The sequence below is a fragment of the Neopelma chrysocephalum genome, unplaced genomic scaffold (assembly GCF_003984885.1).
Source record: "Neopelma chrysocephalum unplaced genomic scaffold, ASM398488v2 Primary Assembly neopelma1_62, whole genome shotgun sequence".
Lineage (NCBI taxonomy): Eukaryota > Metazoa > Chordata > Aves > Passeriformes > Pipridae > Neopelma > Neopelma chrysocephalum.
Genome location: NW_020897719.1, coordinates 4,354,273 through 4,376,954, shown reverse-complemented (window position 1 = coordinate 4,376,954; position 22,682 = coordinate 4,354,273). Strand labels below are relative to the sequence as shown.

The 22,682-nt window shown below is 38.4% G+C and overlaps 2 protein-coding genes across 5 annotated transcripts in view; one reads left to right on the top strand and one right to left on the bottom strand.

Moving 5' to 3' along the window:
- Positions 1 to 3,262: 3,262 nt before the first annotated feature.
- On the bottom strand, positions 3,263 to 16,227 carry ZCRB1 (zinc finger CCHC-type and RNA binding motif containing 1). Its single transcript, XM_027682215.1, has 8 exons — positions 15,986 to 16,227; positions 11,820 to 11,907; positions 11,634 to 11,662; positions 10,326 to 10,437; positions 10,136 to 10,243; positions 8,709 to 8,818; positions 8,530 to 8,605; positions 3,263 to 7,187 (listed from the first exon to the last, which is right to left on the bottom strand). Exons 2-8 carry the CDS (start codon positions 11,901 to 11,903, stop codon positions 7,056 to 7,058), a joined length of 651 nt encoding a protein of 216 aa, XP_027538016.1. The 5' UTR covers positions 11,904 to 11,907; positions 15,986 to 16,227; the 3' UTR covers positions 3,263 to 7,055.
- Positions 16,228 to 16,321: 94 nt separating this feature from the next.
- The window catches only part of PPHLN1 (periphilin 1), a 68,023-nt gene continuing 61,662 nt past the window's right edge, over positions 16,322 to 22,682 (top strand). For all 4 annotated transcript variants that reach the window (XM_027682245.1, XM_027682244.1, XM_027682243.1 and 1 more), the window contains exons 1-4: positions 16,322 to 16,457; positions 16,777 to 16,984; positions 20,955 to 21,002; positions 22,025 to 22,116. In XM_027682245.1, coding sequence (XP_027538046.1) covers position 21,002; positions 22,025 to 22,116 — 93 coding nt within the window. In that variant the 5' untranslated portion in view covers positions 16,322 to 16,457; positions 16,777 to 16,984; positions 20,955 to 21,001. The remainder of the gene's footprint in view (positions 16,458 to 16,776; positions 16,985 to 20,954; positions 21,003 to 22,024; positions 22,117 to 22,682) is intronic.

Genomic DNA, 22,682 nt, shown 5'->3' with positions numbered 1-22,682 from the left:
TAAATATTACATTTAGTCAATGATAATAAAAGTGGAAAAGTAATTGGACAAAATAATTCAATAAATGGCATAGCTGGAAAGCAATGGGGTTTTTTTAAAAACGTCTTGCAGGTAAAGTACAGTTACAATGAGACATCCCGAAGTTGGTCTGTAGACTGGATATCAACACGTAAGAAACCCAGAACAGAAATCTCTCCATCTGAGAGTCAAGAATCTAGGGAGGAAATCATCATAAGCAGAAGAACAAACAGCATATGAATAAGGAAAAAACCCTCAGCATAAATCATATCAAAGGAGAAATGAATAGAGACAAGACGACTTTGTCATCCAAAAAGTTGGAAAAATTGGAGAAAGTTCTGAACAATGACAATCCCATGGGGAAAGGAGGGACAGGAGAGAAGGGAAGTGAGTTTAAGAGACATTAGCTTTCAGAAGCACCATTAGCTCTTACAAGTTAGTTATTGGCTCTTAAACAACAAAAGACACAAAAGGTGGACTGGGAAGTAATTTGTGGCTTTAGTTTTCAAAAAAAGCTGAGCCGCATCCACCTTTGCCGTATTGCTGTGAAGTCTAGCACCGGAGAAAATCAGATAACTGAGTTCAGTGTGAAAAACAAGCCTTCACTGCAACATGCAATATCACTCATTTCCTAAAAGAGCTTTCTTTAAATAGAAGAGAATTAAAGCTACAGGTGATTGTGTGTGTTGATTTTTAGTCAACCTATTTTGCTCCACTTTTGTCCCTTATTCTAAAGCTGAACTGTGCGCTACCAATATTTTCAGTCTCACCTCCTATTTGCCTTATTTGTTTTTTTCTCACTTGTGAAGCTCTTCTTCCTCTCCTACCAAGAATACATCCTGTTAATTTCCACAAAGCTACTGTGCTGTCTGCATTCAAGCCGCTCATATCAGAATCTATTTAAATATAACACCTACATAAAAATAGTTTACAATAAATAGTTCTTCCATCAGATAGGTGTCATTGTGCCCCAGGAGAAGCCAGTTAAAACATGATGATAACTTAACATGAAAATGTAGCAACTCTCATTTGAATTAATATAATCCAAGTTATACTTCTATATGACTGAAATAGTCTTTGCAGTTAGACCTATTATACCTATGTAATCCAGACAGCCACATGAATTTTATCTACATAAACTCTGATCTAAAGTACAGTTAAAGGAGAATCTGTAGAAAGAAACCTGGAAATGTTTAATGTAAGTCATGTACACTTATTCTGGATGCACATTTGGCTTATTCATTCTTTGCCCTGCCTGCCTCCTTCCCTCCTTCTCTGGCTCCCAGCCGCTGGAAGCAGTGAAATCACATCCAGAGAATGCTGGTACAATAATTACTCCTTGCCCCTTCTTTAAAGCAGCAGAGTAATGTGTGTACGCTGTTACTACCACATTCAAATCAAGGGAGTTCAGTAACTTCCTGTCAACCAGTTTGCCATTTCAAAGGTGTGCAATACAGCAAAAAATCCACTATCCCAGAACAAATAACATAAGAGTGAAAAAAAGGTGAAAGTTTTGCAAGGGCTACTTTGTCCTGAACTCAAGTACTTTGTTATGGGCTTGACCTAAATTGTGCAGCAAATGAAGAGAGGATTCTGGACATTCTCCAGCAGCTTCAGCTAAATTAAATATAAACATGAATAAGGCCCTGGGGCCCTGCATTCTCCAGGATGCCACAAGCATGGGGCTCACAGAGAATCCACCCTTGCTGCAGAACTGTGTTACAGATTTTAATTAATTGAGTTTCCTCTGTTAAGCTTTTCCTATGAAAGCCTCCTACAGTAAAAACACTCCTTAAAAATGCTATGCTGCAGCAATGAAAATAAATCTAGCTGATGAATTTTCAAAAACTTTTTTTGAAAGAACATAATATCAAGAACTACAATCACTCATTCCAGATACATAGTTCATGAACTCAAAATCATCACATCTAAGTACTGCATGTTCTCATCTTTCCTAACTGCCATATGCTGCTCAGCCATTTAATTTTATATGCACTCTCATGGCTCCAGGCTTCATGGGCAGATGGCAGTTTGCCACCTAATCAAATTCATACATCAAAGACATCCCAAGTAAGGTTCTTTGTAGAACTGTATCCTCCTTTAGTTTGTCTCATTTTCTTGAGCATTTGAACATCAGTACAAACTTGTACAATCAAAAGGTTCATAATTTTCAGATATAAGACACTCATTCTTCAATTAGGCAAACATAGTACATTCAGTTCTATCCCACTCTAAAAATACAGTTCAGTGCCTTAGAACTTCACAGCATAGCCACAGAGTCCTTAATAGCCCTTTTGGTTCTATTTTGTGTCTCTCCTTCTTCTGTAGCCACATCTGTTCTTTAAGCAGAACACATTTACATGCTCTGCCTCTACATACACAGTTAAAATAATGCATTTTTACTCTTGCAACCAAGTGACATGTTTTGCTACACTGCACTGAGCTTGCTGCAGTATCTAAATTTGGATGCCTTCTAATTCTCTTTGACTGCACATTGATAAAACTGAATTTTCATGGATTAGCTCATCTTGATGTAGGCTTGTGGCTGTTGCACTTGATGAACTTAAAACCTCAGAGTTGCTTTTGATTCTCTGAAGCATCCTATTCATCAGACAGAAAACTTCTCATATTAGTAACTGTGGTATTTCTTCAAGCCACTGTGACCTACATTGCCTCCCTGGGTTGGTTAAATGTTTCACACCCTTTTATCACATTCTACTGCCACAAGTTCTGTTACTCTCTGCCTGCTGTATTACTTATCACATCCATTAAATACATGCATAAACACACACCTTGTCTGTCTGAATGCACAACAGGGTCAGGGTTAGCCTGACAGTGATGGAGGGTTGCTTCTCAAACCTGTACAGTTCTTCAACTTAAGAAATATTGCTTTCTTTTACATGGAGAGTCTCAGCTTATTCCTTCTAGGATATGTTTTACAGATATCAGGATAGATATGAAAAACAAGGTCATGTATGTTAAAAATGACTAAACCCTCCATTTTACACCTTTTTCTCTAAAGAAGGAACAGTGTAGCAATTTTTAATGTTACCTTCAACCGCTACAGAAAAAAAACCCCTCACCCTGTTAAGACCCGTAAGATAAACAAAGCTGCTGAGTAAAGGACATCTAAAAATGGGTTTGTAATTTATACTAAAAAGAAGCAATATCCAATACCAGTTATTTTAAAATAGCACACTTGGAAGAATATTATTTGAAATATTTTTATAGAAGAGCAATGATGGAATAGTGACAGAATATATAATTGTATTGACACTGCAGATGCGAAATAGAATAGAAACGCTTATAGTAGCACTTCATAAATGCCATTTTAAAATATCACATTTTACATCCAGCTTTTCTAAGCAATTTAATATTTTTTGCCTCAGAAGACTACAGCTAGACAGCCTGCACAGCTCACCTTCCCATGCTACAGTAAGTCATCTCTGCAGATTAAAGGGCTATCCCAGAGAACACAGTGACCCAGAAGCCAAAGTGTTTACAATTTGTTCCAGACATCACATATTTAGCTACACACAGTTCTTTGTATTTACAGTCCCTTCTATTGCTCTGTTGAGAGTAGTAACCTGAATATGCCAAGAGCATAGTGGGAGCCTGTTACACATGGACTAAAATTACTCCTGTGTCTCATAGCTGCAACGGTTTTAACAAGTGCTGCAGAGGCACAGTGTGAGTAATACCATTTATGTTCAGTTAAGCTAATTGTCCTTATCTCACTTCCATAGCCCCTTCTTCCACAAGGACAGATAAAAGGCATCTCCTCGTGGCTTTTGAGACACTACTCTGTTAGCCATTTCAACAGACAAGAGGTTCTATGACCCAGAACATATTTTGACAATTTTCAAGCTGTTTGGAAAGCACGAAAGATAAAATTTAATAAGTGGATGTTTGCAGAAAGATCCAAGTTTTTGACATTATTAAAAAAAAAAGATCTGCTACTTATGAGAGCCAAACTATCTATACTCTAAAATTAGCAGTCAGCTTGCTAGCCTAAGGTAAGTCCCCAAAGTACTAAAAATAACCCCAAACCAACACACCTCCTGCACACGGCCCCCTCAGAAGACAATCCTGTGGTTTTTCTAACAGCAACAATAAGGTGTTCTACAAGGTGATTTTTATTCTTCTCTCTTTTGATAACAAGGCTACAGAGTCTCACCTCGTCTGGCCCAGAGCCATACAACCACCAAAGCTGTTTTCTCTTTCTGGAGTTGGTGCTTCATGATATCACACTGACAAAAGCACCACTCTGTTGCTGAAGCTTTGCAAAATAATTGCACCCTATTGGCCTGACCTAAATCAGGAGCCTAGTTAACATTCCCCCCTTGCTCCTCAGCACTGATGGGACTCAGATGGCAACCTGAAGCCATGCTGCTTAGAGTAGGTGATGGTGGACATGAATAGGAGCAAACCCCTCCACGTTCAAAGATCAGAAAGAGACTTCATTGACAAGTTCTGGCCTTCTTTTTCAGGATGAGAAAGCTGCATCAGGGGCTGCTGCCAGAAACAATTTTGGATTTAAGTAAGCAGAACAGGTACTCACACTATCTAACAGTGGTTATCTAATGCTAGTGCTCTGAATTCCTCACCTAGAAATGCTTTGTTACTTGCCAACAAAGAATAGAAATTTAAAATTATTCGGAAGATCAAGTGCAAAAATCTGACTCCTCCCAAGTCCCTCTAGATCATGGTTTAGGCATTAGGTGTATTCTCCTTTACTCTGACTCTAAGGCAAAAACTAGAAGCACCACTAAACAATAGAAGTTCAGAGTTAAGAAAATCGTTACAGCAAGATGATTTAAGGTAAGGAATTCTGGATGCCAATTATGCACAGAAGCAGGCTCATTTTTATTTTTCTCTTCCAATGTCACCTACCTCAACTGTTTATGCTTGGTACAAAAGAGCATGGAGGAATAACACTGGGTCAATTGTAATAGTCTGGACTGAGCTACTGCTTCATGCTGACAAGAACAAATCCTACGAGGAAAGCAGTGAGGCAGAAGCAGCAGACTAGGAAGATATATCAACATGCTTCAGCTACTGCAGCTCTTGAAAAAGTACTTTATTAGGTCAGAATAAGGGTCAGTTTTGGGTTTTATGCTTTCTGACAAGACACCAGTAGCAAATATGAAACAGTAAAGTGTGTTAAGAACAATACATTCCTAGACTGTTAATATCTTTGTATATTTTAACTGTTAGAGGTAGCCAGCAACTGAGGATACTTCTTAGTGGAGACTTTATTTAAACTAACATTTGAAAATCTGTTTCACATATAAGCCTAATCCTTTTGACTGCATGACCCTGAAGACTCCTAGCAGTGAGTTCCACTACTACATTACACAGTGTAATGAAATACAAGTTTGAAACTTGCTCCCTAATCACTTCATTGAAATCTTAACTCTTACAAGCTATCAAATATTCCCAAACCAAAGTCATGGACAATGTCAAACTGGTCCTCTGTCACATTTTAGTTTTCTATCTTTTTTAAAAAACAGCATTGAATATGGTACTTGAAAAAAAGACAAACCCCAATTTTAAGTAGTGGTCTAATATTTTTGTTTGTTTTGCTTTCTTTTTTTTTTGACTCCTAACCTAGCATTTGCAGAGAAGCATGCTGGCAGCAAGACTTTCTTCCTTAGCAGAGTTTAGAACTCCTCAGGCTTTATTATTACATACACGATGTAGACTGATTTGCATTTATTATCACTAAGCCTGGCACTTTAGCACTCTGCTATTCAGTATCGAGATCTTCCCAAAATTCAGTAAAGGAAGCTTCAGATTTAATATATAGTACTTTTAGCAAAAAGTCAGTCTTATAAACATTCCTTTGATTACTGAGTTCAAGACCTTCCTATGTCTAAAACCTAATATTCCTCCTTATTCCGATGGCTTGAGTAGCTTGCAGAGAAAAAACTTTTATTACCTTATTCTTGTTTCTGAATTCTTGTGTTTATGGAGCAACACAAGCACAAGAATGACCTTCAGACTATACACTAGCTTCGATGGGGTGGGTGTGTGTGTTTCTTTGCCTTGCATCTTATGTATTTGAAAGTAAATTGGTATTAAATATAGATAATGGAATATTTGGAAGAAAATTAAGTCCTGATGGTTAAACAGTAAGAATTGTAAGAACAGTAAGAACAGTAAGACATCAAGTGTCTGTGGTTTTGGGAATGATCACTGGTACAGGAGAACATGACTAGAACCCTAGAGATGTAAGGATGGAGATCCTATTTAAAAGGTCGTGACAGCTTTATTTGCAAAATAAGTGCCAACACACTTTGCTTAGAGATCACGATGGTTCCAAGTATACATGAAAGCTAATTTTTAAGCATGTAGGAAACTTTGTGTCTTTTGGATTTTGCCAACAGGTTCAGATGGCTGTGAACATAGAACTGTGACCCAGGTTAGATACAAGTATATTCAAAACCCCATGGATAACTGTAATTACCATGTTAGGCACCCAAACTGCAGTCAGGAGAAACAGTGCTGATGTGACAGTAATTTGTCATCTACTGTACGAGGAGTTAAAAGACTAGTACAATGCTTAAAGCTGAAATTCAACCCTATGAAGAGGAACTAGTGCAAGATTCACATTCCACTAAAGTACCGCTAAAGCCTCCTGCTTCCAAAAAGGCAATAAACAGACCAATACTTAAAGAATCAGTGGTGCTAACAGTCATCCTAAGAGGAATCTTCTGGGGAAAAAAGTTGTGGGAAATTCCCTTAGGAAAGATTTCGCTCCCAGGGTTTGGGTCTAGATACTAACTGTAAGTATTCTCATAGATACTCCTCTGGATGTAATTGTAGGAACACACCATTTCCTTAAGAAGCTGCCTTGAAAGGTGAAGTTTTGAGACACAGGTATAAAAAGACAGGAAGGTGAGAGGACAGAATAAAAATACAACATGACTCTCAGTGTCTCCAACACCAAAACAAACTTATATTACAGATCACTTTGTAGCACTTTACAAAAGGTACACTACATATATTATATATACATATAGAATAGTATTATTTCAATCGCTAAGTTCTTCCTCATCACTGAAATAAGCACTTTTCTTAATCCGTGGACGTTTTGAATCATCTGAAATTGAAGATTCCCCTGCAGTCTGCGTCCATCGCTGTTGTTCTTCCTCAATTTTGGCTTGCTACAATGAAAGAAGGAAAAGTATTACCTAGGACTAAGAAAAACTAAGATGCATTACAAATAATAATGCTAATTATTCATTCGCATTGAATTATTAAATAAGTTAGAGAATTGCAAGGGTTTATCTCCATTTCCAGTAAACTGTGTGATCAATGCACTAGGAAACATTTCTGAAAGTACTTCTCACACACAAGCAGTCTTCTACACCAATGCAGGCCACATGGTCTATCCTGTATTTTCAAAAAGTGGAATTTTGCCCATGGCAAAAAAACCATAGAGCAGCTGAGATCTGAAGCAAAGAATGCCTCATGTTTTAAACTGACGTTATTGAATCAGCTTTGTTCCACTAACAAGTCTTCTAACAGTTGTCTTTTGCAATCATTCATTCACATAATGAATGCCTTTGGGGATTATTATTGAAGGTTATTCAGCTAAAGATTTAAACAGAAGCTTCCTATTTTTACCAGATAAAATTTTTGGACGGTGAGAGGTATGGGAATGTTTCTTGGTTTCATAGGTTTTATTTTCACTTGTGGAGTTTTTGGGGAAAGGGGGAATAATTGTGCATATTTGAATTATTTTTTTGGACCATATAATGTAAAAATTCTGCACTCATTACAGTCAGATTCAGAACAAAGTTGTGTTAATAACTCTTGAGGGTTTTTTTGGGGACAGGCACACAGGGGACACCTGTTGACCAGGGAGCAAAGAAATTTGAATACCAGGTCAGGCTTGCTCTGAGTAGTGAAGCAGAAGTGTGTAAACAAGTAATAAAGGCAGTAATACAGATGTCAGACAATCTATCTATATAACAAAATATGCATTCAGTATGTTTCGAGAGATGAATCTATTAGAGACTGCGATGGGCTGTACTAGGCAAAGGAAGTGCCCCAGAAATACATGTTGTTCAAGGATAGTCCAGTGAGGGCAGAGGACGTGTCCAGTCATTCATACATAACTGTGTTTTCCCATCTGCTCAGTTAACAAAGTGAAGAGGGATTTGTGAACAAAAATCTAGCAGGGCACTGCAGCAGAGATGACAGAAAACTAAGCAGCAAAGGAGCTTGAAGGAAATAAAAAGCTGCAACACATAATACAAAATAAATACACACAAACCAGCAATAATGAAAGTGCAAAAACCCCAAACAAAATCCCACTGAACATGACTGCAATGTGAAGACGCAACTACAGGTACCAACTTCTGCTGCCAAACAAGAGCCCCCGAGTGCTATAGAGTGGACAGACCTATGCATGTATCTCAGAGCTTCTGAAAAGCATCTGAAGAAGGAAGTAGACTTGCATTTAAAAAATAATAATAACTATGCAATGCTTCAATTTTGTACCTGAAAAGCTATGGCTTGGCTGAGGCTATCCAGAGCAGGGTCTTCTCCTTCTTCTTCGCTTTCTCCTTCCTCCTCACTTCATTGTGCAGAGAGAAAAAGAATTAAAGTTCTTTAATGTAAGTGTTTAGTACGAAAAAACTTCCTAAAAGAAGTAGTAACATGTAACTAAATATACGTACATTTCTTCTGGCTCAACTATTTTCTTTTTCTTCTTCTTTTCTTTTTTCTTTGGTGGCTCCCGCTCTCCTAGCATATTCTTAGGACAAGCATAACTTAAGTGTCCTGCTTCCTTGGAGAAAAAGAAATATTGCTTAACACAAACCATTACAAACAACTAAATGTTAAAACATATCATGAGGGAAGTTAATGTAAGATAGTTCATGGAGAAAAAAAATGGAAACAATTAGTAAGATAAATGGAATGCTGAATTAGCACACAGAAGACAAACTCCCCTCTATAAGCTTGCCATGGAAATTAAGAGATTGGTGGTGATATGCATGTTTAACTGCATACTAAGAACAAGCCATGAACACAAAAGATTTCTTTAGTTGCTGCAATAGCTGAATATACTACACACGGTTTATAGTCAAGATAGAAATCTCAGAATTAACAAGTTAAGACACAGAAGTGAGACAACATTTTTGCTGTTATGAATATAAATCAAGTTTGTATTGGACATTAAATACCATCTGAATCTCAATGTCCTACATTATTACATTCGGGAAAAGTCAGAAATTGCCTAAAACTTAAAACTCACTTCTAGATAAAACAGTTGTTTCTACTGCTTATTTTACTGCCAACTATGTTGTGAACTTCTAAAGATATAGCAAAAGCAGGCATTTTGAAGCAAAGATTAGGAGATTTTCATTGGCAAGCAGCATTATATTGACACTCAGATTTGTCTGCTCATCAGCATGTTAAGCAGCCGTAACATGCACATAGTTTTCCCCCACCCCCAGAATATCGAATAAAAGACAGAAGGGGTACTATCATTCCTGAAAATGATACAACGTGCTATGCAAGTTGATAATATCAACTGAAAAAAATTTAACAGCATACGCAGGATTAGCAATGGCCAAACTGAAGACACCAGCTAAGATTCTGTGCTCGTTTTGGCTGGGATAGTTGATGTTCTTCACACTAGCTGGTATGGGGCTAGCTATAGTTTTGGATTTGTCCTGGAAACAGTGTTGATTACACGGGAATGTTTTAGCTATTGCTGAGCAGAGTTTACACAGAGTCAAGGCCCCTTCTGCCGCTCACCTCCCTCACCACTGAGTGGGCTAGGGGTGCACAGAACCAGGACGACTGACCTAAAATGACCCAAGGCATATTTCCAGACCAGATGATGTCATGCTCAGCCATAACACTAGTGGGAAGTTTGGCAGGGGGGCTGTTGCTCAGGGATTGATTAGGCATTGATTGGTTGGTGGTGACCAATTGTTTTCATTTGCATCACTTGCCTTTCTTGGGTTTTATTTCTCTTTGTTATTTTCATTTTCATTACCATTTATTACTATTACTACTATTTTATATTATTTCAACTATTAAGCTGTTCTTATCCCACAACTTTTCTCCATTTCTCTACATTTTTGGTTTTACTCACCCCACATTCGTAACACTTAGACTTATCAAAGTAGTTACGCCTGCGAATGAATTCTGCTGCTCTTCCATTATCAATGGCAATACTTGCTTTTATTACTCTTCCAAACAACTGCAGAAAGTTGGAAAGAAAAGGTAAACGTTTTGGGACTGCAAACCCAACCCTCCTGTCATAATGACTTTCCACAATTTACCTGTTTGTTATTAAGTGCCCGAGAACAGTTTTGTGCAGACTCTTTATCCAAAAACAAAATAAAGGCAACTCCTTTGCTCTTCCTGGTGTCTTTGTCTTTCATAATAGTAACTCTGGAAACATATAACTGCATTATTGATACACTAAAATGACTTCAGAGACATTTTTTCCTTAAAGATCTCAGTGGGATCTTAGCTTTGTTATATAGCAAAAAGGTTAAAGTATATCTAACAATAAAAATGCTCAATAAACAGAAATTCAAAGGAACAGCTAACCTGGCCATGTGCTTACAGGTAGAGTGGAGATGATTTTAAAAAAGAATGTGGGGTATTTCTGGGGACAGTGTCACTCTTAATTTCCTTGGATGACTTGAACAGAGAACATACTCTTTAGATCTGCAGGCAACCTAACTGGAGGGAAATACGCACACTGGAGGTGAAAGAAAAATTCAGGAATAATCTAATCACTGCTATTATTGCTGAAAAACACAGTGCATTGAACTGCATCCAAACTGAGAAATCTATGTTTGTGTAGAACTAATCAGCTAAACAGGTTCACAGTAGGAAATGCTAAGTATGTGCAGTATTGTTCTACAAATATCTCCAACTGAAATCCAAGGATTATGGATACATGTGTTGTTTCACATGACATACGAAGTTAAATCTTCAGTCTAACATTGATATCAATAGCATCAATAGTACATTGAGAAATTCAAGAAGGATCTAGACACAGTAAAAAAAAAAAAAAAGAAAAAATTACAAGACAGGGCAGGGCGGTGGGAACCCACAGAACTTCAACTCTTATTGATTTCAAATGCATCCTTACATCTAATTTTAGGTAAAATACTAAGCAGTCACAATAACAAGTCCCTCTAGAATCACAAGTAGAGAATTGTACATTGCAATTGTGGGAACTGTGATATTTGATTGACATAAGTAAAAGCTCTCACTTTTACACTTATCCATTGTGCCCCACACACGTTCAAGGGAAAGAGAACAATACTTACTAGAAGAATACTATTTCAACTATTTCAGAGAAAAGATTGATGGTATGTAACAGCATTCTACTTGCTCTTAGGAAATGGTTAGCAAAACCTGTCCCTAGCACAAATATTCTTGTATTATGTATGTAACTGCAAGAACTTCCTGTTGTTAAATTAAATTTATACTTTATTAAAATGAACAGAACTTCAATACAGTTCCACATTCATGCTTTCATGATAAAAAGCTCAAGACTTTCAAGTGAAGGAAAGACATTAAATATTTAAAATGAGAGGTACAAAAATAGAAGGCCATATCAGGTCACTTACTTGACAACTTTCCCATACTTTGAAAATATCTGAAATATAAAACAAAATAAAAAGATTTAGCAACAGACAATTGCATTTCATTAGTAATAAATTTATCACAACAAACTGATATATATCAGTATTAATTTTACACTCAAAATTGTTGTCAGCAAATTAAATCTAAACAATGCAGCTCTTAAAACTTACCCTGTACAGATCATTGTTTGTCAAAGCAAAGGGTAAATTGGACACATATACTGTGCTTTTGCTTGGTGCCAACCCACCACTCATTTTTCTGATAACAGGAGAAAGAGAAAAGAGTTAAACTGTATTCAACAGAGAAATCAATTAAAAAAACAGTTACAAGACTTTCAGTTGTATTTCAAACCTAGCCCAGACAGCCACGATGTAGTTGCAGAAAAGCATAACTCTTATTTCCCTTTATCTCCCTTACATCATTTTACATGGAAATTAGTGTTTGCCTTCATGGGCTACAGAAGACATACATTCCTTCCTCCTCTCCTGGATCCAAACATATTTTTCTTGTATGTGAGCCATATGTATGTGAAATTATTGACCTTCGTTCAAGTACCTGCATGATCTGATTCTTTATACAAGTATCAGTTCAGCTGCATTCAACACAAAATAAAACACAATCAGTTAAGTGAAAAAAAGCTTCCCTAAAGCAGAGCCCTAATCATTGTAGAGAGATAGAGAGATACATTTTAAAGTCAATGTAGTAAGATGCTAGAGCAGCATGCATTTCCTCTTGTAGCTACTGCTCAGGTTTCTACACTCCTCTAGAACTGCAAGTGTATTCCAGAGCTGACCATAAGACAGCATTCTCCCCTAGAAGCACTTCCCTTCCTCCTCCTAATTAAGCAGCTCTATCCTGGCAAGAAACAGGGCAATTTCAAAGCCATTTTAAATTCCAATCTTTTCTATGGTCTTGAAACTGAGTACGTCTGGAAACAATGACTCAATTAAAAAATACTGTTATAACCATATACATATCTTCTAATACTAGGTGAAGAGTAACTGAACTAACTAGAAAAAGAACAGCCAATGTTTTTCTTCCCATTTGGACATTTCCCAAAATTTTAAGTGATGTAAAGTCTGTGTAAAACATTCTCTTTGATCCATTCTGTAGCCACGGTTCAGACCAAGAGCTAAGTGAGTAAAATTTAGGATCAAAACACAGCCCTTTTGAAAGAGCACACCAAATAGTACAGCAAATTCACTACCTACACAGTCCAATTGCTACCTCCTTGTCCAGTTTCCTACAGCCTTATTACTGCTTCTTGGCACTTCTAGCCAATTTCTAACTGAGGATCAAGCCACTTCTTCAGCAAGACCAACTCATTTTTAAAATGCAGACAAAAGCTGATCAAGGGATAAAAAACCTGAAGTATTAAAAGCAACATCTGCCATAGCACATAGTTTCTTATGGGACTTTTTGGGTAGCTAGTCTGAACAGATTGCTTGGCCAAGTATCAACAAAGTAACTAATATCATATTCTAATCTGGCTGACGTTTTCAGGCATTTCATGATTCAGTCATCGGAAGACTTGATATTCCCAATAGGCACTGATTATCCAAGTGTTTTGCTTCTTTTTCCTGACATGCTTATTATATCACAATTCATTTGAGTGGCAGTTTCCAAGTGATTGAATTTTGAGGTTCTCCATGTTCAGAGACAGTTTTTTTGGCATGAGCAAAAACAGAAACATAAAGGTTAATCAAATGAAAACAGAATAAATTTTCAATAAAGGCCACACATTGCATCTGGTGTTACGCAGGCTGGATTCATTATCCCAAATTCCTTTCTGCTTGGCATTAGTATCCTTGACAAGCCTAACCAAACTGACTTGGCAACATTCCACGTGAATAAATGGCCTGAGGCGGAGTTATCCGGATGTACAGTGGATAGAAGGACTTGGTAAGATTGACCTTAATGCTGCACTATAGTACATTGCCAGTGCTAATATATTGCAACAGTGGAGGAGAAAACAGCGGAGGTGAACCTCAAGTGTCCGAAGACAGCAATTTCACTGCCTAAACGACAAGAGAAGCTGGAGCACCCTGTAACAGGAGATCAAGCAGCCCTCATTGTAATGGGCAGGCGCCGAGGAGAATGGCATCGCTGGAGAGCAGTCAGCTTGCATTGCACAGCACCACAGTGCAAACCTCCAAAGAGGAGGTGACACGTCATGCAGAGATTACTACAGGCCTAATAGCTCAGTTGTTAGGAAATTATTAATGAAGGTAGCCTACAGAACCACCATTTTCAGCTGCACACTACTTTTTCCAGAAGCAAGCTGGAAGAGTTGCACCCAGGAGTGATGGCTGCCAGACAGCTGAGGTTGAACTTTGTTTCTAGTCCCCTGAACAAATTTAAGTGTAACAGTTTTGCTGCTCAAACTGCCCAAATATTTTTAGCAATTTGTATTGTTTAGGACTGTTGTGCAAGGATTTCTTATTTTTAATGTCTGACTCACTGGACAGGCACAACTTTAATACAAGACAGAGTACTGTAACTGTAGGGCTATCATCATTTACTATCTGATGATTTTTAGCGGGAGGAGAAAAAAAAGGTCACTTCCAGCTTTAAGCCAGATCTCTAGATGAGACATGTCATCTGGAGGCTCATCATTACAAGGCTGAGAAGCCTTCTATTTCAGGAAGTTTCTGACTTCATGAGACTGTCCAATAAAAATTTAACATTTTCATCACATTCTTTCTCCTTGATCACCAGTCACTCTGCTCAGCTGGCAAAAAAAAAGTAAATATCCCCTTTCCCCAAGAAAAAAACCCCAAACAAAGCAACCAAAAAACAACATCTGAGCTTTCTACTTGCTGCAGGAGACTCCTCTTAGAGTCATGTACAGCCTGACTTCTATATCCTGCTAGAGCTCTCCAACAAATCAAAACATTTCTGTTTTATCCTGGATGCTTTTATGAGGTTTCCCTGATCTTCAAGGTATTACCTGATTACTCAACTTTAAAGCATCAGCTGAAAGCGAGGACATTATCCTCATGGCACTGAGCAAAATTCTCATTAATGTAACAGCCTCTGTGTAATATTAATGTTGCCTTCATAATTTTTATATATTAACTTTGAGGATAGAGTTGTCTCTCATTACAATGACTTCTTGAATTCAATCTTTTTTGTCTTTTCTAACAACTTGAACTAAAAGAAGCCATTCTTTGACAAGAGCCATCTGTCAGCAATGATTAAGTCTCCTGAAAAATAGATCAGGTACATGAATATGTTTTGCTTGAATCCAATATGCTTAATGCAGCATCTGTCACTAGCGCTGAGGATATCACAAGAAAAGACAATGATTAATTTCAGTAATTGGCTTTTCTACTCTGTCCCAGAACACATAGGGACACCAGCAAAACTGTTCAGATGCCTCTGAAGCACCAAGTGGAGTCTAAATTTACTCACACTTCCATGACTTAACATCAGTGTTTCCACTTAAGCACAAATTTGTGTGTTTAAGTGCAGAGCAGCAAGGTCAGATTTATAATTTAATCAATTAAAGTAGCATAAATGATTTGTGAACAAGTTTCTCAAGGCTTGCTTGCTCAGGCCAACTAATTTGAGCTCTTCTATCTTGATCCTTAAAACACAGTATTTTATTCCTGATTTAATAGCATCAACAGAGTTTAGACCCAAATCAACAAACCATTAGTTTCAGAGGAGCTTAGCTCAGGCTTATAATCAAATGCCTATGGTAAAGGAGGAAACCTAACTCATGTTCTCCTTGGTTCCTGTCAAGGGTATTAACTACTTGCTACAATTCTGTCCTACAGGGGGGTCATGGAATAAACTGTCAGAATATAATCTGTTTTATCTCATAGTCACTTAAACAGTACAAAGCAAATATTAAACAGGATCAGAGTTTGGTAAACAAGGTTAATGCTATCAGCAAAGAAAGAATACAGTCTGCCCAAGCCAAAGAGGAATGTAAAAAGGATTTGTTTGAATTGAACCACTTTTACGCACTAATCTAACTACAAAAACTTAGGGACATTAAGTAAGAGAGCACCAGACCACAAGCAGGGACTACCTTAAGCGCTTTCTTAACAGTCTTTTTAAAGCGATTTCCAGCATAGCCAAGATGGGAGAAGAGCTGCTTGGTTCAATCGCGTCTGGTCTCGCCCAGATCCTCACCCAAGAGGGGCAGATCTGGGTAGCTTAGCTGGTGATGGCCCTTCCTCCTCAAACCCCAGCCAAGAGACTTGAGTCCATTTCAGAGCTCGGTACGTGCAAACCCCCATTAAGGCAACAGAGCCACAGACTGCTCAGGAACCTCCACACGCTTACTAAAGCTTTTGGCCGTAGCATCACGCTGCGGTTCCCTTACCACAGCACAGTCCTGACCAGCTGCTTATTTCGTCCCTTCCTACGCCGCAAAAGCCCGAAGCGAGGGAGCTGTAAACAAGCACTCCTACACGCGCGGTGCCCCCGCCCCGGAGGGCTCAGCCCGCGCGGGAGCCCATCCTGCGACGCGGCACCGGAGGACGCGCAGGTCCCGACGGGATCAGTCCGGACTCTCGGCTCGACCCCTTCTCGCTGCTTCCAGCTCCCACCGCCCCGATCCCGTCGCGCTTCCGCCAACGCGAAGCGCCCGGCGCTGCTGCTGCCAATGGACGGCGGCACCAGGAGGGCGGAGGTTCCGCTGACGCGCCGGCAGCGCCGGAAGCGGCGGCGGAGGTGTGGTGCTGTCCGGGTGGTACGTGGTCGTCCGGGAGGTGCGAAGCTGTCTCCGGGGTTCGGGGCCGTCCCGCAGGTGCGGGGTCGTCCCAGGGCCGCCGCGCCGCGGGAGCTGGACGCGGGTGAGCGGCGGGGCGCGGAGCTGGGCCGACTGTCCGGCCGGGCGCCGCGGGGCGAGCAGGGTACCGCGAGCTGCCTCAGCCGATGGCGCGGCCCCGCCGGTGCGCGTTCTGTCCTTGCGGGGCGCCTCAGGGCCGCCTGCCCCTTTTCAAGGGTAGACTGTAAATTCTTGTCTGGGGTATCTGGGACTTCAGGGGAACCAAGACTGTCAGAAATACACAAAGAGACGTGGAAACTCACGCAGTCAGTGCAAGCAGTGAGGACGGTTTGATGCAGTGATTTGCCCTGGTTGAAGTACGCAGGATTGGTTGGTACTGTCAGGAGTAATTGTTGAGAGCGTTGCAGTTTTGACCTGTTATGACAGCAGTATGGAGAGCTGACATATTTTGTTGTCCAAGTGTGCCGCAAGACTAAGCCGCGGAGGAGGCGGAGGTCCATGCACTTGTTTGCGTTGACGGTGCCGGCGCAGCAGCCCCATCGCAGCCTGATAGAATATTCTTTTCGTGGCATTGGCACTGGTGAAGGACAGGTTGGTAACTGCAGGTGGTCAGGCAAAGAGAAGCGCTAATACATCAGTCACTGTATTAATATAACCCCCAACGCATTGCCTCCATTTGTCTTGCTCCCAGGGATGTATTGGAATGATGTGGTAAGAAAACAGAATTGATGTAAATTCTCGTTGGAATGCTGCTGCTGTGAATAATTTTATTCAGCTTACGCATGTCTGCCTATTTTTCCTTTTGAGATGCAAGTTAATTTGACTTTTGTGGTCAGTGATTTTTTGAAAATAATTTTTTATTTTCTTTTTTTTTTGCTTATTTTAAGTCAAAGTCATTGTGAACAGGTTGGGAAAGATTGGAAGAAAGCTACTTCCCTCAGGTTATTTGGTATCTAGGTGAATATGCCTAGACTTGTTGCAATCATACTTTTTTTTGCTTTTGAAAATCTTACAGCCTAATATTTGTTATTAGGGAGAGATGGACTGTCTTTGAATCTCCATTTTTTCTTAATGCCCCCCTCACATTATTTTATTTCCTGATGTGTTGGATTTTTCCCTCTACTCTTACACTTCTGCTTTTTCATCCTATGAGTAGGACTGTGTCTATTCAGTGTTTTCTGCCTGTCCCAGATATGAGGGGAGGTTGAGAAAGTTTTTTGGGTTTTTTCCCTCCCAAACTCAGTTTTATCCATCTTGTCTCCTGTCTAGGTAAGAGATACTAGGATATTTTTGAAGCACTATCAAAAATGGAGTCTAATTGTTGGAAGAAAAAGCAGTGTTTTCTCTCTGTCTTTATGTCCTCACTGCAGGAATCATTACGAAGTTAATAGTGATATTTCTAATAAGTTACATCTGTCCCAGATCTTACTTGCACCAAAGCATCTGAGCTTTTTTTGAGAGCTTTCCAAAGCAGAGGAGAGACAGAACTGGCCCACATTTGTCAATCTGCTGTTTGTCAAAGTAACATTATGAACCTAGATATATCCCTGTAGCATGGGAGACACTGCAGCTGCCTGTCTCTGCATTTACAACACAGCATTGGTTTTATGCTTTGTTCACATATGGCAAGATATAGCCACCTGGATTAGAGAGCTGTGTGTTTTGGAAACAAAAATGTAGATTCTGCAGAAGGATGATAGCACACACTAGAAAATTGCAAATCCTGGAGAAGTAGGTATTTCTAGCCTTGATGAAGATTGATGTCTCAAGTAAGTGTAAACAGACAAGAATTGTGTACAAAATATTTCAGAATACTGGAGTGCTTTTACAAATGCATGAAGGATTTTTAGCACATTATTTAGAAAGCAAAAAGGAATAAAAAAATAATGATTTATAAAGAAAACCCAGTTGTGAAAAAAAATCTGAAGTGACCTATGTAGTCTGCTTGATGAAGAAACCCTTGTTGTATTACATCAGTTATACATATATACATACTAAGTGCTGTGATAATCGGAGCAAAACTGTTCTTGGTGGCTGGCCACAGTAGAGCAGCTTGTATTGCATTAATAGAATGGCTTCTGCATTCACAGAGTGTATTTATTTGAGAAAATAAAGACCTTGCTTTAGGTAGAACAGTCACCTCTGACCAAAATTAGGAAGAGATTGTTTAATATAGCAAGTGGTTATGTCTCATTGTTTTAAAGACATATCAACTACTTTTGCTGTACTTGCTAATAGAAAATAGTCATTCAGTATGAGTGGCAATGTTGATAGCTGTGAAACAGAAGCAGATTTTTTTTTATTTGTTTTACAACAACTTTGTACTTATTGAGAGAACAGATGAATTTGAATACAGCATAATAAACTTGAGATTTGATCTCTTGAATCTTTGTTAATGGAATATTCTCATATTGACCGTAAGAGTTTCGATTCTTCATGGTTGTTATTAAAGCTGTGTTAGGTCACATGATTTAAGTAATGGATTTTTTTCTTTTTCTATAGAAACAGATGAAATGTACTCAAGATGCTGGGAAATGCATTTTCCTCCCTTTAAACATCTTTTTTTCTTCTACTGTTTTCAAATACATCCTAACTTTATCTCATTGATCTCAGCTAAAATTTGTCTGTTTAGTCTTCTATGTAAAATTAGTTTTCTACTTGTTCACCTTACTAGCATTTTGAGCAATGTACTTGATGGTTGATTCTGTCTAATTAACTCCTTCATTTAATTCCTCTAAATGAGAATGAGGTTTTCTTTTCCACCTCCATAGTTGCTTGTTTTCTGGTGTATATTTTTTTTATGTCCATCTATTGACTTTTGTGATAGTGTATCTCTACCTTCTTTCCAGCTTGTGTTTTGCTTTGTCAAAATGCTGATGATAATTCTTGCTAGTTTCAGTGAGGTCCAACAGTGATAAAAAGGGAGTGTTTTTATCAGCCTAGCTGCCTGATAATATAATGGAGCTTGTACATGAGTGGTGGTGCCTGCTGCCAGTGATGTGTGTTGGGATGTTGGAGGTGGTTTGACTGACAGAGTAGCACATGTGTAAGTTTGCACTCATCTTCAGTGGCACTTATCTGAAATGTGTTGCTTTTTGAATGTTGTGTTCAGTTAACAGTTTCATAACTTATGCAGGCACCAGGGCAGGGACACTACTGTATTTATCAAATGGAAAAAAAAAAGCCCACTTGAAAACCTTATTTGAATCCAGCTTCTGGTATTTGTTGTTGGTCTAAAAAACTGAGGCTTACTGTCAAGTACCTAAATCTCTGCACATGTGAGAGGTGGGTGAGCTGTGGACAAGCAGGGGTGGGAGTAGGCACTGTTGGGTGGCTCAGGTGCTCCCCAGCTTTGGGCAGGTCTGGCAGAAGGAATGATCCACTCTGGGGCAAGGGCTGGGCATGAGGGGCCAGCAGTGAAGTGTATTGAGGAAGACCATGTGATGCTTCATGTCTTGCTTCATCTAATTCTCTCCCTCCTAGTACTTAAAAACACAGGGGTATTCAGGTACTAGGTGCAAAGAAAAGAGGACTGTGGGGACAGTGTGAGAGCAGATGAAGCACCCTCTCTGTAACGTGGGAAGGGGGGCATGAAGTTGGCCAAAGAACTGTTCATGTACATGTAACACCTGGTGGGAATTTTTAAGGCTTTAGCAAAAGTCCCTGGAGTAGAGAATAAAGAAAAGTTGAGACAGTTACTGTGAAAGTGCCAGGACAGTACTTCTGATGATACACCTGACCGTCCAATACAGCAATATGACAAGTGGTTTCAGAATTAGTAACTCTTCTGTCCCTTAGAGGGCAGGGACAGCGGATCCTCTAGCTTTTGCCCTTACTAAAACCAGGATCAGCTGGTTGGCTTAGTCAGCTTTTGATTTGTAATCTGTGGCTACATTGGGCTAGTCCTGTGTCTTGGTTATGGAATAAACTTAAGGTCAAGTCTCTTATAAAATGGAACAATATTTTAAGAAGATACTCTGGTTTATTTGAACCAATGGTAGGGTAAAAATCTCTGCACATAAATGCATCTTACAGCTGAGGAAAGAGCTGCTTTGTCAGGATTTACTGTGTATTTTTAAAGGAAAAGCCTTTGTTAAATTGTAACCTCTCATCACATGCAAAAAACATGAGTTTTATTTCTCTTTACTTAATGATATTGAAAGACAATTAAATAAATACACATTAAATGAATATGTTAAATATTTTTCTGAGTGCTTTTAAGAAAGCAGTTACAGTAGTTTCCAAAAGCTTTTGCTAATGAATGGAATTAAAACTGGGATTTGAGATAGTGAGTAAAAGATGACAAAAGGGAAAGAAAATTCTGGAATTTATTAGGAAGGTGTTTTATCTGTAATAATTTGTCACAGGAAGTTTTTTGATACTGTTTATTTAGCTGAGTAATTCAGATTCTTTCTTAATTGAGTGTAGTAAGTAACTGTGCTAATTCAGACAGGGGGTAAAACATTTAGATTTTAGCTGTCTGGTTTACTTAAAAGAAAAAAATGTACTTATGATGAATATATATGCATTTTTTTGCTAACTTCAGTTTCTTTTTTTGTAGGAAAGTGAATGGATCTTCAGGAGCAGAGTTGCTAAAACTGACAGAAAAGTGAGTATGTGAATGTTCGTACATATCTTAGTGCTACCCCTGTTTACAGTTATTAATCCCTTTGTCATGTTGATTCTTAACATCTGTATTAATCAATATTTCTATATAGCCTCATAAGTCTTATTTCCAATAAAATGTTTTTACTTTGTGCAAGTAGGTAATGTTATGTATTTCTTCTTCTGAATATGACCTGCTGTTACTTTTCCTTAATGACTATTTTTAATAGTAGAGCTACCATTGTGAAGGGAAGCTTTGAAAAATGTAATTCTAGCAGTTGTTTGAACTCCTCAAGTCTGTGTTGCCCAACATAGCATGACTAGAATCTCTTAGGGTGACGGTTTATTGCTACCTGCCTTTAATTACTAATTTTGACTTTGAAAGTCACCCTTCTTCGGAAAGAGGAATTTTTGTGTTCTGCTGGCTTCCAATTTAAAACAGGAAGTATCTGCATATGAAGAATGTGTTTTATTCATGTAATCAAAGTGCAGAGCTTTGTAGTAAATGAATGATGTGCTGTGTTTTAACTGCTTGATAGTTGAATTAATGAAATAATTAAAAGTTATTATATTATATTAAAAATTAGAAATTATTTAATAAATAGTTTAAATATTTTTTAAAAGTCCAGTATTTTCAGCAGAGCAGTATCAAAATTTCTGTATGTGTATGCATTTATATGTACAGCTAGTATTTGCAATATGCATATATTTCAATAGAGCTGTTTATAGTATCTGTAAGTCCTGTAATTTTGCTGATTATGCTACACTAATTTCCAATTGTTCAGTTGTTCTTGCACATACTGTGAGTTATTTTTGCTTAAAGTACATTAATTACTTTCTGTAGTAATTTCTAGTATAACTAGAAGTACTTATTTTAAAGGGCTGACGATAGGAAGTGTATGTACAGGGCTTGTGCATAATGCATTATATTGAAAGAAGTCCGTGAACCTTTATTTCTATGCTCACTATCCTTTTGCCTATTCATAACGAATTGGTTTTCACTAATTGTATTTTTATTGTCTTTAGTGGCATATCGAAGAGATGAAATGTGGTCTGAAGGGCGATATGACTATGAAAGAGTTCCAAGAGAACGTCTCCCTCCAAGGATTCATGGTGATGTAAGTGTACAGTAAGTTTCTATAGCATTATAGTGTTACACTTTATACAATGGCTTGTACCATAAGGGCTGGATTTATGTTCCTAATATACCCCAAGTTCTTTTCTTTTCTCATTCTTTGAAGCCAACGAGCTAGTAAATGCATTTGCATAGAAGTCATAGGATGCCTACAAAATTAAGTCTTGGGTACTTTTTTTTTATTTTCAAGTCTATTGGAACTATTTATGAATATTTGTGTTCTGATAAATTGATTTTTTTTTTTGGTGTAATTCTTTGTGTTATTAAACATAGGGTTTTTAATAACTTCTAAAGAACAAAAGGCCATACTGCGTTGTATTTTTCCACAGTCTTTTCTTTCTATGTTAATAGTATGGACGGTAACTCTCAGGCACATGATGTGACTCTTGGGGATGATCCTGTGCAGGGCTAAGAGTTGGACTTGATGATCCTTGTGGATCCCTTCCAACTCAGCATATTCTGTGATCTGTGATTCTTTTAAGTAATTTGAGGTCATAAAGTAACTACTTTCAAAATTGTTCTTGTCACCGATACAGTTTTTTATTATGA